Source organism: Streptopelia decaocto (genome assembly GCF_964273445.1).
Source record: "Streptopelia decaocto genome assembly, chromosome: 27".
In the NCBI taxonomy this organism is placed as follows: domain Eukaryota; kingdom Metazoa; phylum Chordata; class Aves; order Columbiformes; family Columbidae; genus Streptopelia; species Streptopelia decaocto.
In genome coordinates this window covers 1,880,349-1,897,560 of record NC_138682.1, presented here as the reverse complement: position 1 = coordinate 1,897,560, position 17,212 = coordinate 1,880,349, and the positions used below count along the sequence as shown (strand labels likewise).

The window sequence follows — 17,212 nt, the reverse complement described above, 5'->3', positions numbered from 1 at the left end:
AATTAAAGCTTTAGTGTAACTTTCCCCCCCTCCCTATTATTTCATTCGCAGTTTTCAACATTTATTTGAGTTTTACCTCCCTGCAGCCCCCCCAGTTCTGTCTTGTTTTACCGAACGTTTCATCTACGTAAAGTCAAACTAATTAATAATGGGAGATGATTTATTTGTGATAAATCCTGGCTCCGATCCCCTGACAAACCTCGATTCACACAACAATTCAAAGCAATTTTTTTAAGGAGTTTTCTCAGTATTACACAAATAATTATAAAATACAGGAAAGATTTAGTGAAAATGAAACGTTTTCAGAGGATACCACGGTAAAATTTATACAGATCATTTGTAGCAAATAACGTGTCTATGGACACAGACACAGCAGCTGGGGTTAGATTATAATGTTAAATTACACCTTGGTGGCACTGCACAGGATCCCAGAGTGTCAGGGGTTGGAGGGACCTGGAAAGCTCATCCAGTGCAATCCCCCCATGGAGCAGGAACACCCAGATGAGGTTCCACAGGAACCAGGCGGGTTGGAATGTCTGCAGAGAAGGAGACTCCACAACCCCCTGGGCAGCCTGGGCCAGGCTCTGCCACCCTCACCACGAACAAGTTTCTGCTCAGATTTCAGTGGAACCTCCTGTGTTCCAGTTTGCACCCATTGCCCCTTGTCCTGTCACTGGTTGTCACCAGAAGAGCCTGGCTCCATCCTCCTGACACTCCCCCTTTCCATCTTGATCCCCAGCAATGAGTCCCCCCTCAGTCTCCTCTTGTCCAGCTCCAGAGCCCCAGCTCCCTCAGCCTTTCCTCACACGGGAGATGCTCCACTCCCTGCAGCATCTTGGTGGCTGCGCTGGACTCTCTGCAGCAGTTCCCTGTCCTGCTGGAGCTGAGGGGCCACAACTGGACACAAGATTCCAGGTGTGGTCTCCCCAGGCAGAGCAGAGGGGCAGGAGAACCTCTCTGACCTACTGACCCCCCCCTTCTAACCCACCCCAGGTCCCATTGGCTTCCTGGCCACAAGGGCCCAGTGCTGGCTCATGGTCACCCTGCTGTCCCCAGGACCCCCAGCTCCCTTTCCCCTACGCTGCTCTCTAACAGCTCATTCCCCAACTTACACTGGAACCTGGGGTTGTTCCTGCCCACATTCAAGACTCTACACTTGCCCTTCTTCTATTTCATTAAATTTCTCCCCCGCCCAGCTCTCCAGCCTGTCCAGGTCTCTGGATGGCCGCACAGCCTAAATGATATCTTACCATTTATGAATATTTAAAATAAATTAAATATGGTTAGGTCATGCTTAATAACTCCATCTAGTCCTCAGTGTTTGAGCTCAGGTCTAACTCTGGTTTCAAGAGCTGAACAGCCCAGAGCTGCAGGTACAAGCTCCATATTTTATATTCCTACACACAAATGATGTAAAATGTTTGCAAACACCCCTACAGTTCCTCCCTTTCACCAGGATAAACACTAAACAGCATTTTAGTTCCTTAAAATATAAATGTCAGAGAAACAGCAACTGAAGAACCAAGCGAGCAATCAGGCATCAATATTTATTAACACAAGACAAAGGAAACACAATCGATGAGTTAATGGAACACCGTCCAGCCCGATGTTAAATTGAAAAATGAATATCTAAGCTAATTTTAAATAAATAAAAACTTTATACATAATTACATAATGCTGTAGTCTGAACGTGACGATGGTCGACAGAAATTAAAGAAAAATTGCAGATAGGGCTAAAATTTTACAACCTTGTTTTTAGGACAGTGAGTGTGACACGTCGCAATTGCATTTATTTAAGTCAGAAATCGCAGTGCAAATCTTAAAATGACCTGTGCCCACATATTTTCCTTAGAGAATATTGAAAAACAGTACGACATACAAACCAGTTTAGTTCCAAGTGTTAAGGATTCCTGATGTTTCAGTTTCGCTGCAGCTGTTCGCTTGGAACCCCATGGGTGGATAATTCACCTTTTGCAACTGGAGAAGCTGCAAAACCGAACTGGGGGGAGAGGCCGAGTCTGCGGCTCGAGAGCAAAACTGCATGTGGGAAAAGCACCTGGGTCTGAACTGGATTTGGGAGCAGCACCTGGGTGTGAACTGGACTTGGGAGCAGCATCTGAGTCTGAACTGGATTCGGGAGCAGCACCCGAGTCTGAACTGGATTTGGGAGCAGCACCCGAGTCTGAACTGGATTTGGGAGCAGCACCCGAGTCTGAACTGGACTTGGGAGCAGCATCTGAGTCTGAACTGGATTTGGGAGCAGCACCTGGGTCTGAACTGGATTTGGGAGCAGCATCTGAGTCTGAACTGGATTCAGGAGCAGCACCCGAGTCAGAACTGGATTTGGGAGCAGCACCTGAATCTGAACTGGATTTGGGAGCAGCACCCGAGTCTGAACTGGATTTGGGAGCAGCACCCGAGTCTGAACTGGATTTGGGAGCAGCATCTGAGTCTGAACTGGATTTGGGAGCAGCACCTGAATCTGAACTGGATTCGGGAGCAGCATCCGACTCCGAACCCCAACAGGCGCCATCCGTGCCAATTTTCTGGGGTTTATCCCAGTTTGCAAACAAGAAACCGTCCTAAAGCAAAACGGTCCCTGCCTGCGACACCACGTCACCATCCAGCAGGGTGGAAGCACAAACTGCCCCCAATTTCCAAGGAGAAAAATATGTTTGAGTGGCTGGTGCTGTGCGGTTCGTTACCTTGTTGGGGGATTTTGTCTCATTGACAGAGGACGGAGGGACACGGCCGGGAAATGGGGCGAGAATCAGGACTTGTAGACTTGCAGCTCTGCAGTTTCTCCTCTCCGGGGCTGCTCGTGGTGCCGATAAATTAGAACCGGGGCAGCTGCTCCGTGTCACTTACTGACCGTGTCACTTACTGACCGTGTCACTTACCGACCGCCAGCAATGGAACGTTATCTCGTCCCATGGGCAGGACCAGTTCTGTGACCCGGAGAACGCGACACACCAGAGTAAAGAGCACACGGTAAACTTGGGAGATAAACCCAAACCGCAAGGAATGATCAATACCCGGCCAAAGAATAAATGAGGGGAAAAAACCCCACGAAAGAATCCAACGTCACTCAAAAATGCCATTTCAGAAACGCGCCTCGATCCAGCTCATACACGCAGCTGCCAGGAAAAAAAGACAAGCCTAGAACTGGGCTTAAAATCCACTCCAGATTTGTCAAAATAACTGATCTAAAGTCTTGAGTAAGAAAAAGGTCAAGACCATCAGAATCTGAAACGGGCACAATGAGGCTGCACTTTGCGTGCAAGAAAACCCAAACTCAAGTGACGTGTAACGTGTGAGAACAAGACTCTGCTGGCGGAGAAGGGAGAATTCTGGGGGCTTCCCTGCGGCCAGTGCGTTAAAACTAAAGATATTAAAGCCTTCAGGCGTTGGTATTTCAGGACACACATTAATAAAGCAGATGGTGTTTCGGCTGCGGCCACAACAACGCCCTGCGGTCGCACCCACGGGGGCTGCGGCAGGGACAGAACGTGCCCCTGTCATTGAAGAATCTGCAGAGAGCCCTTAAATCCAGACTTGCCATAAGAACCCCCAGTTTCTCCATCAATCCTAAATTCTTCCAAATATCATTCACTAGTTTTTTCCTGTTTTTCAGCAAAATCAACTAACAGAAGGCGGGAGGATTGCAAGGACAAAACAGGATGGATACACCAGGTTCTGCTCCACGGGGGCTCCGCAGTTCAGCTCATGAACCTTAACAAAGCGCCTACAAACTATATGAGGTAACGTGGAGCATTTTCACTCAAACCTGTTGCGGCGTCTGGTCTCGGCTCTTATTGCTTCCAAAATATTTCCTTAGCATCCATAGGAATTTAATTGTTCTTAAAAAGCGTGTTGGGTGAAATACAGGTCATTGGGAGTCAAAGCTTATTTTGAGGGCGGGGTTATTCATTTTCACAGGTATTTAACGATGTTCTTACCAGAACTGCTCTGTCTCATTTTTGCGCTTCCTCCTACAAAAGAGAAATTTCATTCCACTTGAAGCGCAGAATGATCTCATTCTTTGTCCTGATTGCAGCCTGGGCTGTTGCCTCCCGGTTTAAAGCCCAATTCTACCATTTCTTGTTCTACCGAGGGGGAATTTGGTCATTATTCCAAACAGTGAATGTCACCGTGTGTCCATCCAAAGGGTTTTGTTTTGCCTTCCAGGCCCAGGTGGGACAGAGCTCAGGGTCAGGGTCAGGTCAGGGTTGGGGTCGGGGTTGGGGTCAGGTTAGGGTCGGAATCAGGGTCAGGGTCAGGGTGAGGGTAGGGGTTAGGGTCAGGTTAGGGTTGGGGTCAGGGTCAGGTTAGGGTCGGGGTCAGGTTAGGGTCGGGGTTAGGGTCAGGGTCAGGTCAGGGTCAGGTCAGGGTTAGGGTCAGGTTAGGGTCAGGTTAGGGTCAGGGTCAGGGTCAGAGTCAGGTTAGGGTCAGGGTCAGGTCAGGGTCAGGGTCGGGGTTAGGGTCAGGTTAGGGTCAGGTTAGGGTCGGGGTCAGGTCAGGGTCAGGTTAGGGTCAGGGTTAGCGTCAGGGTTGGGCTAGGGTCAGGGTCAGGGTCAGGATTAAGGTTAGGTTCAGGGTCAGGGTTAGAGTTAGGGTTAGGCTGCCGCTGCCGCTCAGCTCAGTATTTTGGACTCGCGCTGCGATTTCCACCCAATTCCGTGGGAACGTTTCAATTCTGCATCTTTTAGAAATGAAAACTCAGAGGTTGCTACGCGCTGCGACGCGTTTCCGACCGCGAGAAAAGACGACGTACGGGAATGAGAAACCTGGTGGAAGATGCGCGTATCTCATGTTAGTTTTTCTAACCAAACATAATTAGGCTCAGGACCACAAAAGTTACTTAAAGTCCTTAAAAATTTCTACCTTCAGCTGTCATCGTTATCCAAGTTAATCTTCTATCTAAGTGAATTATGTATAATAATATTTACATATTTAAAATATAGGCAAAATTCTTTTTAAATTCAAGAAATATCTATATGAATAAGTAACTCTTAGATTCCGTAAGTTATTGATTTGGTCATGGTACAATTTTAAATAAGCCGTGTGATCCCGTGGAATGAACAGCTGCAAAGTACATTAGATAGCAGGGAACTGCAGAACTCTGATGACCCTTTTCTTAATAGTTTATTATCTTACCTAAATAAACCCTCCCCTTATAGAATCCTAAACCAGGATTAGATAAAAATACAAATATGTACAACAGATGAAAAAAGTAACACTACTGTAAAGGCCTTAGGAGTTTTGTAGCTCACACACTTGTCAACTTTGCGTTTTCTATAAAGCTAATATTTCAGTAAACTGTTACCAAGGTTTGCCATTGGCTACCACATTTCCTCGTGTCCGTCGGTAGTGAACGAGATCTTAACAGCACAGGGTGAGATGAAGGGAACGTGGCAGCGAGCTCAAGTATTAGTATTCACCAGCTTGGTTTCTCCAGCCGCCCCGGGGCGCTCGGTGGTCCCGCAGCTCCCAAGTGGCTCCCCACGTACGTTACATGTTGTAGGCGACGTAGATGGGGTCCAACTGATCGGCCAGGAAGCTGTCGCGCAGGTGCATGCGCTGCTTCTCCCCTCGGGAGTTGATGGGGATGACGCCGGGATCCACCACCACCACCACGCCCACGATCAGGTAGTGCTCCTCCAGCACCACGTTGGTCACCAGCGGGACCAGGTCCAGCGCCTCCTGCTCGCAGCCGCACAGCTCCACCACCACCACCAGCAGGTTGGTCCAGGTGAACACGGCGCTGGGAAACGGGGAATCGGGAGGGAAAATGGGGGGGAAGGAAAAAACAGGGAGAAACAATAAGGGGGAGGGAAGTGGGAAGAGAGAGGAAGAGGGGGAGAGGAAGGGGAGAGAGGAAGGGGAGAAAAGAACAAAAAGGAAGAGGGGGGAAAGAAGGGAGAAGGAGGGGAGAAACGGGGGAGAAATGGGGGGGAAAGGGGGAGGAAGGGGGGGAAAAGAAAGGGGGGCGAAGGAAAGAGGGGGGAAAGGAATGGGGGGGAAGGAAAGAGAGGGGGAAAAGGAAAGGGGGGGGGAAGGAAAGAGGGGGGGAAAGGAAAGAGGGGGGGAAAGGAAAGAGGCGGGGAAGGAAAGGGGGGGGAAAGGAAAGGCGGGGGGAAGGAAAGGGGGGGGAAGGAAAGGGGGGGGAAGGAAAGGGGGGGGAAGGAAAGGGGGGGGGAAGGAAAGAGGGGGGAAAAGGAAAGAGGGGAGGAAAGGAAAGAGGGGAGGAAAGGAAAGAGGGGGGGGAAGGAAAGGGGGGGGGAAGGAAAGAGGGGGGGAAAAGGAAAGAGGGGGGGAAAAGGAAAGAGGGGGGAAAAGGAAAGAGGGGGGAAAAGGAAAGAGGGGGAAGGAAAGAGGGGGGAAAAGGAAAGAGGGGGAAGGAAAGAGGGGGGGAAAGGAAGGGGGGGAAGGAAAGGGGGGGGGAAGGAAAGGGGGGGGAAGGAAAGGGGGGGGGAAAGGAAAGAGGGGGGGAAAGGAAAGAGGGGGGGAAAGGAAAGAGGGGGGGAAAGGAAAGAGGGGGGGAAAGGAAAGAGGGGGGGAAAGGAAAGAGGGGGGGAAAGGAAAGAGGGGGGGAAAGGAAAGAGGGGGGGAAAAGGAAAGGGAGGAGAAGGAAAGGGGGGGGAAAAGGAAAGATGGGGGGAAAGGAAAGGGAGGAGAAGGAAAGAGGGGGAAGGAAAGAGGGGGGGAAAGGAAGGGGGGGGAAGGAAAGAGGGGGGGTAAAGGAAAGGGGAGGGAAAGACGGGGGGAAGGAAAGAGGTGGGGAAGGAAAGAGGTGGGGAAAGGAAGGGGGGGGAAGGAAAGGGACAGGAAGGAAAGGGGGGGGGAAAGGAAAGAGGGGGGGAAAAGGAAAGAGAAAGAGGGGGGGAAGAAAGAGGAGGAAAAGAAGCCAACAAAGAAAAGCAGCGAACAGAAGCCCCGGTTATTTTCGCAGACACAAAGCTGCCCAGTTTACAGTTCTTCCCCCTGGCCCTGGGCTGCATCTCCACATCCCCAGCTCCCAGCCCAGTCCTGATGTGTCGTTATCAGCTCCAACACCCGCCGGTGCTGCCGCGGGACGTACAACCAGCGCAGCCTCCACCGCCTCAACCTGAAACGGTTCTTTACACCACACAGCAGGAAATCATCGCTTCTATTTGGAATTACAGCTCGTGAGAAAACACTGAGTCAGTCAGCCCAATGTTATTCCCATCTACAGGTGGGAAACGAGGTGCGTGACTTGCTGATGGGAACACAAGAAACTATCTGAATTTGCCTTATATTTTCTATGAAACCCTACGCTGTTTTACCATTCGGCGATGCTCCTGTGCGTCCGCGACACGGACGTCTCGATGTCGATGGGGTGGTAGCGCAGGCCCCTCAGCTCCAGGGTTTCATCCAGGGCTCCGACGACGTACAGCGCGTCGTGGCGCTCTGGGGAGGAGAGATGGGAGACGGGCTGGGAAACGCCACCCAAGGAAGGGAATTGAGGGGAAATAAAGACTGATTTCTGCGGTACCTCCGCTGGCGGCCGTGAGCTCCGTCCGCCGGACGAAGCCGAGGTAGCCGGTGCGAGCCCAGAGCGTCTGCGCCGCGTCGCCAAAGCTCAGGCGCGTGTTGAAATGATCGGCCTGCAGGGTTTCGTTGTCGTAGATGGTGTAGTAGCCGCTGGCCGTGTGAGGGCTGTTCACCCAGATCTGGAGAGAAGGGAAGAACCGTCAGAGGAAAGGGGGAGGAAAGGGGGGAGGAAAGGGGGGAGGAAAGGAGGAGGAGGAAAGGAGGAGGAGGAGGAAAGGAGGAGAAAGGGAGGAGGAAAGGAGGAGGAAAGGAGGAGGAAAGGAGGAGGAAAGGAGGAGGAAAGGAGGAGGAAAGGAGGAGGAAAGGAGGAGGAAAGGAGGAGGAAAGGAGGAGGAAAGGAGGAGGAAAGGAGGAGGAAAGGAGGAGGAAAGGAGGAGGAAAGGAGGAGGGGGAAAGGGGGAGGAAGGGAGGAGGAAGGGAGGAGGAAAGGAGGAGGAGGAAGGGAGGAGGAAAGGAGGAGGAGGAGGGGAGGAGGAAAGGAGGAGGGGGAAAGGGGGAGGAAGGGAGGAGGAAGGGAGGAGGAAGGGAGGAGGAAGGGAGGAGGAAGGGAGGAGGAAGGGAGGAGGAAGGGAGGAGGAAGGGAGGAGGAAGGGAGGAGTAGGAAAGGAGGAGTAGGAAAGGAGGAGTAGGAAAGGAGAAGTAGGAAAGGAGAAGTAGGAAAGGAGAAGTAGGAAAGGAGAAGTAGGAAAGGGGGAGGAAGGGAGGAGGAAGGGAGGAGGAAGGGAGGAAAGGAGGAAGAGGAAAGGAAGAGGAAAGGAGGAGGAAAGGAGGAGGAAAGGAGGAGGAAAGGAGGAGGAGGAAAGGGGGAGAACGCTACAAAAACAGAGTGTCTGTTGAGAGTGAAAATGAAGCAGATGACAAAGTGCACCAAGAAGCTCCTGTCTCTATCTAAGGTTTTCCAGATCCAAAAAGGTTTTGCGTTTAGCTCGAACCTCCAAATATCCTGTGGAACCTTAAAAACGCGTTGTGCAGATCTACCCTCCTGAGAACTGCAAGCTGAGGATTAGCCCAGGAAATCAACATGTGAGGTCCAACAATTGATCATCTATCAGCACAGATCAAACATACCGGTGTGCAAGCAAGAGAATGTACATTAGATTATTTGGAAGCCAGTTATGCAAGATTGAGAGCGGAATGAGCCTTCCTTGCTGTTTGGCTTTTTCTTTACACTTGATGGTAAAGTAACACACCCAAAATGTGAGCGCTGCAGCAAGAATTCAGCTCAAAAAGGCCTGTGGGTATCACCTAATTGAACAATAAAATACAGCACAAGCAGAAGCTGCTTGAAGAGCGGAATCCGCGCTTACCTCCCCGAGATGAGAATCTCCAAGAGGCCCTTTGGTCTCAGGATTAACAATGACCACCTTGACTCCAGGCAGGATCTAAAGATCACAAGAAATACGTAATCCATGTATGAATTATCTTGCCATACAACTGAAATGCAAAGGCTGTTCATTTAGCTATGGAAAAGCAGGATTTCAGCTGGAGGAAGGACAAGCGGGTGTAAAACACACCAGCCCATGGACCCTGAAGTACACTCGCTGTATTTCACAACTCGAGAGCCACAGCGCGAGGGATTCTAGACCTGTCGGTGTTGTTAGGCCTTCATTTTGCAGAATTCAATGTTAAAAACTACTGTGGAACACCTTTTTGTTCATCCGTTTAAAGAAGGGAATAAGAGCTCCCGTAAATCTCAAACACATGCCGGTTTCAAGGATACGAGAGCCAACACTTTTGCTACGGTTCATTTACTGTCAACAGAACTAGTTCTCCCAATCGCTTCAGCAAAACGTGCTCTTAAATCAACAGGAGGAACGGTGTAACCACCGTTCTCACACCACAAGGCTACACGTGTGCAGCATAAGGGGTGTAAAAAGCGCCGTGCGTCGCGTCCCCGTGTCATAACATGAATTACCTTCCCCGATTCGGAAAGCAGAAGGCTTTGCGGGGCTCCCCTTTCCACCAGCCGCACTCTGGAAGTAAAGAAAACATGGTCAGGGCAAAGGAAAAAGAGCTGAAATCTCCTGAGAGGTGTGATAGTGATAAATAAACGTACTGTACCTGTCATGTCTCAAGGACTTCAGATCCACGTAGACCGTGGTGGGGTCAGGCCCGGACGTTCCCTGAAGAGTTAACGTGAAGAAACAAACCCAAAGCTTAACGTATCTACAGAAGCCGGGGTAACTTCTGCCTGCGCTCATGAACGTTTCCAGGGGTTTCTTACTGGCAATAAATTCCTGTTCCAATTTCCCCCTCTCTGCAGTCGCACTAAGGGCTGTTTTCTTAGTGTGGGGGGTTTGTGGGGCAGGGGGAACGCCGAGCGCTCTGAGCCACCCGTCACTGTATATACAGAAATAAACTGTTCTCTAATAGCGCATTCCGGTTGTTTCGAGCATCTGTGATACAATCTGGCAGTTGAAAACAAGAGGAGTTGCTTAAATCTTGTGCCAGCTGTTCCCACAAGGAGATGCCGCGCTGTGCTAACGCAGGAGGGAATTTGACCATTACAAGGGAATCTGGAAATGTGGCGCCAGTGTAGACGCGCTGGGAGGCGCCGGGTTACCTGCAAACAGATGGCGACGTTGACTCTGGAGCCGAAGGTGGTGCTGACGGCGCGGGAGGACAGGCCGATGTCTTTGAAGAGCTTGGAGAAGGAGTGAGTGAGGGAGACGCGCGGCCGCTCCTCCGCAACCACCACGCAGGTGCGGACGCAGGACAGGTTGATTCCTCGGGCCTGGAAAAGGCGTAAATGAGCACAAAGGACTGTGTTAGTTACCTCTGTGCCCTCACGAGCAGCGACGTTTGCTTCTCATCCCTGGAATCCTAAATAAATCATGTAAGAAATGTAGGACAAACCCTGTTCTTGTATTCAAATGGTTTCCTTTTTTCAGCTATTTGTCATTATGCGTTTGACCAGAGTGTAGAAATACTGCTAGAACAAAATACGCATTAACAGCGCTTCCTCCTCTGCTACCCAACGTCGCATCGCGTGTTCCCACAGTGCAAAGATTACGTCTGTTATTCACTATTTATATAGAGAGAAACCAAACCAAGGGAGAGTAAAGTCATTTAGTGGGATTACAGAGTCCTCAACAAAACTGGGACCGGAATCCGTTGTTATTTCTAGACATGGTCATGAATGTGCTGAACGGCGCTGGGCAGCTGTTGCAATCTGTGTTCCTCTCTTTTCCTGGTGGTTCAACCCAGAGCTGACACCCCTGTGCCACCAACACAACAAGTGACCCATAGACGGCGCCCACTGTTTCAGTTTATGGCAGCACACCCCACGCAAGAAGCCACCTCAAATGTTTTCTGCAGGTTTTATCCCTTCCTCTCATCCCCAAGGAGCAAACGGCTCCGTTTAGCGCGTGGCGTGTGCTCGGAGCCTCCTCCGCAGCCCGTCACACAGGCGGCTCCAGCGCTGCGCTGCACCCTCCTCCATTCCCACCCTTTTCACTTCCCAGGGCCGCAAACAGTTTTGTTGTGGCTTTTTGAGCGAGCTGTGGGCTGGCGAGCAGCGCACCACGCAAACCGCTGCACTAACAGCCGCATCGCTGCGCTCCGCTGCCACGGCTCCTTCATTTATGGAACACGACACTCAGTTAACATTTCTTACCTTTAATATTTCAACTTGGTTTCCAAGTCCCTTTGTGCACAGTTCCATGACTGAATAGGAACAGAAAGTGTCCCTTATTTTGTACTGGCTGACAGTAGATAACCAGAGAAAAAGGTTGGATTCCAGCTCCATAGGAGGAATTAAAATTGACTGGTGTCCAGAATACACACTGTGAAGAACATTGAGGAGGAAAACATTTTTGTGTAGCGTGTAGTTATCTTTAAATTAATATTTACTGGTTGTAGAACTCCGAGGCCAACTGATAATAGCTCCAATTCCCCCCTTCTGTAGCAACATAATTTTACAAATACAATTTACTGTACAAGAATAACAATTGATACACATGCAAATGTGCACACGCAGAGTGGAAGAGAACTGGCTCGACCACACAGTTTACAGAAAGAAAACTCCCTTATTGCAACATATAATCAAGGAAGAAAGGCAAGAGAAACATTCTGGAGCCAGGAATATTTGGCAGCACAAATACACGTAATCGAGACAGGATAACATCTTGCTAATCTGCAGGAGAAGGGAACGTATTATTGGCAGGTCAAAGACAAATTCTCTCCTTATTGTAAATTAGTCATGTCAACATATCTGTGGGTGATTTACAACAGATAAAGACACGGACTGGCATTTCCCATTTATAACCAGCCAAGAGTTCATCTTTTCCTCTCTCCCCCCTCCAGTCGTACCTGCAAAGGCACCAGAGCACAAACCCCAGGCCACAGTAGGGGTCGAGACAGATGGCGATCTGCCGCGAGGAGTAGAGCTCGCACTGCAGCTTGATGGCCCTGCAGAGGCCGCTCACCGCGGCGTGGGACATCTGCAAGACAGGACAGCGACTGCGCGTCAGGGACACCCCGCCGCGGCTCCACCAGACAGGTGACAATAAAGACACGTTTGCCTTGAGAACACTTCTCCAGAAACTGTGGTTTTCTTCCCTTCCGGAGCAGATGGAGAGCTCAGAATCACTTTGGTTGGAAAACACCTTTAAGATTAGCGAGTCCAGCTGTTCCCCACCCCAGCGCTGCCCCATGGCCTGAGAACCTCATCTCCTGGTCTCGTATCTCCAGCGGCAGAGGGAGGTGGAGAGACGTGGGAGAGGAGGGAGGAGATAGAATCGCAGAATCATTGTGGTTGGAAAAGCCCCTCAAGATCATGGAGTCCAACCATAACCAACCCCTGTCCCTGCCCCATGTCCTGAACCTCATGTCCGTCTGTCCAACCCTCCAGGGATGGTGGCTCCAGCACTGCCCTGGGCAGCCTGTTCAACGCTCTTTGGGGAAGAATTTGCAGAACCAGAAACTGTGACACCAACAGCTTCAAAGCTTCAGGCATCTGACTCCCAACGCAGCCCATCACTAAGGACAGTCTAAGGCTTCCATTTCTTAGTCTCTCCTCTGCCGGCTGCGTTGCTGCTCTGTGCATCGCTCGCTGCAGCGCCAGCGGGAGGCAGCAGCGCAGTTCCGTCTTCCTACACTGCAGAGCCAACTCCTCAGCACAGTCACACTCATCCTCTATCAGAATCCACAGCTTTACCGGAGGAAAAGCGAGGTCTATATTTAAGCTACAACAGTGGAGCTCGAGGGGAGAGATTCAGAATATCAACCAAAGACAGGCCACTGCAAACCCCACCTTCTAAAAACATGGTACTGTACCTTGACTCCTGTGAGCATGCCTGTTGTGGAAACACTGAAATCTAGATATGCCAACATTTCAGGAGTAGGGGGCTTATAGATCTGAGCCAGCCGCTTCCTGGGCAAGTCATCTGTACGAGAAAAGAGCAAACGTGGTTAAGCTTTTGATTACCGAACCGGTATTTGAAAGGAGAACACAACTTTAGAGACTGAGATGGACCAGAAGGCTTTGTATTATTTCTCTTTCCAGAAGAGGGGGACTAGAAAAGGGAGAAAAGAGCAACTCGCTCTTGTCTAAAGGAAATTAACAGGTGTCTGGGATGTGGCTTTTCCGTAAAAGTATTTTCCATGTATAGCTCAACGAATGCAAAAGAGATGTCACTAAACAAGGTCAGACCTCGCTTATATCTCGAATATTTTTTCTAGATATTAAAACAACTCTTCAGAGCCATCCAGTTGGCATCGAAATGGGGGACAGTCCCTTTGGAGGCCACGGTGACCCCGCACAGAGCCTGAAGAAGCTTTGCGGTGTGTGGAGCGCACCTGTGTCGATGATGGTTGGCCAGGTTTTCACGTCCACGGCAGCAGCCGCCTCCCTGGAGCGCAGCAGCCGCATCAAGGTCTGCGTCGTGAGGATACAGGCGGCTTTGCTGACCTGAAAAGAGAAACACTTACTAACAAAACAACAAAAGCACGTCGCCCTGGCAAGATTTGATGTTCAGAGTGTATTTTACATCTGTAGCCAACTTCCCTCAGCAGACTTGCAGTAATTTCTTTGGCTTTTGCAACGCAGCTCTCTACTCTTCCTTCACTAAAAGCCCAAATAGAGGCTAAGATGCAAATAATCACGGCAGGACCTTTAAAGCAGGTGAGAATATGGCTTGTCTACATCTAGCGCTCTCCCTCATGGGTCCTTCCTGGTCGCTGGGCTTGGGAAATCACTGAGAGCAGGATTTGTGCTTGCCCAGCCATAAGGAGCATCAATGTGAAATGTTAGGGGGTAACACCACGTTAGTATCCCTCGGAAAACTCTTACAGCAATTTGCTTTGCCACAGGAGAGGCGGTTCTTGCATTTTATGAGTGAAAACCCTGTCCCTGGGTTACAAGACGTGCTTCGGCCGCCGCTGTCACGCCAACCGTTTGCACGGGGGTGTTGACCACGGGTCTGGGAGGCCGAAGCGAGCGCTCCGGCCCCGTTACTCACTTCCACGATCATTCGCACAGTGGGCAGCGTAGCTGTGAGGCTCTGAGCGTGGGGCGGTCGCACGGTCACGGGGATGCAGCCAGCGTACAAGCAGCCATAGAACGCGGTGATGAGCTCAATGCCTGCAAGGACACGACAGGCTGTAGTGCGGGACGCTGACGCCAGCCTTTCCCCGAGCTCTTTTCCTCCAAGCACCGGTTATAATTTCCATTAGAAGGTAAAAACGCAAGACTTTAACAGCACCGAGTGCAACACGGGCAGTCCAGGCGCTGCGGGCAGCACGACCAGGAAGCTCAGAAAGCTTGGGAAAGGGGAGAAGGCCGACCACACAGAAAACCAAGTGTCAAATGACTCAAAAGTCACTTCTCCCCGTGCTTGCCCTGGATGAAAAGCCGCCAACTGGCAACGCGGCTTCAGACAAACAAGATGTGACCAGAGCGGGAGCTGAGGAGTCTCTGGTCGGGTGACGGGCGCGTTTCTCAGCACATGCAGTTTTGCAGTGAACTATCGTTCCAGATAACCACACAAGTCTCTAAGTTTTTAATCTAAGCACAGCAAGACCCAGCCAGGAGGGAGAAGGTACAAATTGGCTTTTCCAAAACTCTGTGGAATCCAAGTTCAAGTCCTGATAGAGGCAGAACTGGATGGGAGCGTTCTGCAGGCCCTAAGGTCTCGCTGTTTCAAGGATCTCTCCTGTATTTCCAGCTCTCAAGGGAAGCCCAGGCTGCACTTCCACACTGGGACGCAGTCGTTATTAAAACTTGCTTACCAGGAGGATAAAGAAGCACCACATTGTCTCCCGCGTTGAGATGGCCTTTGTCACACAGAACTGACGCAATCCTCTCGGCTTTTTTGTGCAGCTGAAGGCAGGTGGCTGTGCACACAGTGGTGCCCTTGAAAGGAGACACAAATGCTCTAAACCAGGCCTGGCACAACACGGGACAGTAGAACGGCTGCTGCGAAAAATAAACCAACCTCGCTTGCTAGTGTCAGTCTATAGCTACGAGTAATCTAGACCTATAGGCTGCTGGCATTCAGTGAGCCGTTTATCCACTACGGTGTCAAAAAGATAGCGATGGAGTTAGAGCTGCTCTAGCAAATGCTACCTTCCAGGAGCCAGTTCAGGTCTTCTTGCCCCAGAACCTTGCCAGAATATACTCAACAGGGATACACCATTAAATGATACAGGAACCAGTGGGACCTACAAACATGCTCAGTTTTAAAATGAAGCATTGAAGCATGACAGGCATTTAGATGAAGTGACCTATAGGTTCAAATTTTAAGTTATAAATCCATGGGCAAAATCTGATAGAAAGAGTAAATAGAGGATGCTGGAGGGGGCAAAAGATTTTAACCACAGTCTCAAACTTGCGCTGAATAACATGCTGAGGACCTTAAAAACCAACAAGTCAGCACTGACTGTACCTTGGCATTTAATAAAAGGAAGAGCGGGTGGTCAGGAGTTGCTTGAGCTCTCCACTGTAACACCTCTGTCAGGAACTGGTGCTGAAACAGAGAGGCAGTAATTAAAATAGTATTTAATTACTTGTACTTCAGAGGCAGCTCTATGTGCTTGGCATTCAGCTGCAGGGTAAATTCTTTCCCATTCTCTAGCTGTAGTAACTACTGATTTACCTTTTTAACTAAATCGTTGTCTTCTATTTGACCAAGGTCTCTTCCAGAGGCTTGAGCAATGCGCTTCCCAGCAACCAGGTTCCCCACCATCACAGAGGCAGGGCCAACGCCTGTTGGGAAAGAGCAGCCACATGGAACACGGGCTTGTAATGCAAACACAAAGGAACTAGAGCATGTCTGTAGGATCCCACTGCTCCTGGGGATGGACGCAAGGAGGTCATGAAACCTGCCTGACAGAGTTCAGAAGGGATTGAGACATGAATGAATCAGTGGAGAGAATCCCAAGGAGTTAAAGGTAGGAATCAACATTCCTGACTGACAACACATGCAAAAGGAAGCATGTAACACATATAATAGGGGAATGAGCTATTAGAGAGCAGTGCAGGGGAAAGGGAGCTGGGGGTCCTGGGGACAGCCGGGTGACCATGAGCCAGCACTGGGCCCTTGTGGCCAGGAAGCCAATGGGACCTGGGGTGGGTTAGAAGGGGGTGGTCAGTAGGTCAGAGAGGTTCTCCTGCCCCTCTGCTCTGCCCTGGGGAGACCACACCTGGAATCTTGTGTCCAGTTCTGGGCCCCTCAGTTCCAGCAGGACAGGGAACTGCTGGAGAGAGTCCAGCGCAGCCACCAAGATGCTGGAGGGAGTGGAGCATCTCCCGGGTGAGGAAAGGCTGAGGGAGCTGGGGCTCTGGAGCTGGACAAGAGGACACTGAGGGGGGACTCATTCCTGGGGATCAATATGGAAAGGGGGAGTGTCAGGAGGATGGAGCCAGGCTCTTCTGGGTGACAACCAGTGACAGGACAAGGGGCAACGGGTTCAAACTGGAACACAGGAGGTTCCACTTAAATCTGAGAAGAAACTTGTTGGTGGTGAGGGTGGCAGAGCCTGGCCCAGGCTGCCCAGGGGGTTGTGGAGTCTCCTTCTCTGCAGACATTCCAACCCGCCTGGTTCCTGTGGAACCTCAGCTGGGTGTTCCTGCTCCATGGGGGGATTGCACTGGATGAGCTTTCCAGGTCCCTCCAACTCCTGTCATTCTGGGATTCTGTGTGATTCTGTGATTCTGTGAAACATGGCCCAGCCAGAAGACAAGCTCTGGTGTCCCCCCAGGAGGACACTTGGTGTCGGAGGCATCCCACGCCTTCCCAGGTCTCAGATTGTGAGTTCAGTTCACCAATGCTGAACAAAAGGGGCTCGCGTTACCTGGTTGTTTCTGCCTGGGTTTTGGCAAGTTCGTCACACACGTGTGCGGGCACATGAGGATGTTGCAGGGGTGCAGAGAGCCCTCCAGAAAGTGCTGTTTGGTCTGAGAGATGTGGATCCCTCCCAGCGGAGTTTTTGGCAAGGTGTTGGCTGGCACAAGAGCGAGGCAATATACACCCACTTGGTGAATGCTGTCAATGGCCTGGAGAAAGGAGAGACGGTCGCTGCAATTGTACAACCGGGGACAGTCTGCACTGATGTGCTGCAAGATAAATTCCTGCTTTTATAAGGTACTGGGGAGCAAATCTGTAAAGGAAGATTAATTCCACTTCACCTCTGTCAC

General features: G+C 50.6%; 1 protein-coding gene across 5 annotated transcripts in view; it reads right to left on the bottom strand.

The window, feature by feature from the left end:
• Positions 1–1,533: 1,533 nt before the first annotated feature.
• The window catches only part of DIP2B (disco interacting protein 2 homolog B), a 69,361-nt gene continuing 53,682 nt past the window's right edge, over positions 1,534–17,212 (bottom strand). For 3 of the 5 annotated variants that reach the window (XM_082073432.1, XM_082073433.1, XM_082073434.1), the window contains 16 exons: positions 16,870–17,071; positions 15,672–15,781; positions 15,462–15,542; positions 14,806–14,929; positions 14,037–14,158; positions 13,375–13,486; positions 12,853–12,962; positions 11,887–12,017; positions 11,192–11,360; positions 10,139–10,309; positions 9,637–9,698; positions 9,491–9,548; positions 8,883–8,957; positions 7,517–7,694; positions 7,308–7,431; positions 1,534–5,764 (listed from right to left, as the gene is read on the bottom strand). In XM_082073432.1, the coding sequence (XP_081929558.1) occupies positions 5,512–5,764; positions 7,308–7,431; positions 7,517–7,694; positions 8,883–8,957; positions 9,491–9,548; positions 9,637–9,698; positions 10,139–10,309; positions 11,192–11,360; positions 11,887–12,017; positions 12,853–12,962; positions 13,375–13,486; positions 14,037–14,158; positions 14,806–14,929; positions 15,462–15,542; positions 15,672–15,781; positions 16,870–17,071 (2,082 nt within the window). In that variant the 3' untranslated portion in view covers positions 1,534–5,511. The remainder of the gene's footprint in view (positions 5,765–7,307; positions 7,432–7,516; positions 7,695–8,882; positions 8,958–9,490; positions 9,549–9,636; positions 9,699–10,138; positions 10,310–11,191; positions 11,361–11,886; positions 12,018–12,852; positions 12,963–13,374; positions 13,487–14,036; positions 14,159–14,805; positions 14,930–15,461; positions 15,543–15,671; positions 15,782–16,869; positions 17,072–17,212) is intronic. The other 2 variants (XR_014186077.1, XR_014186078.1) reach the window with 2 other exon arrangements.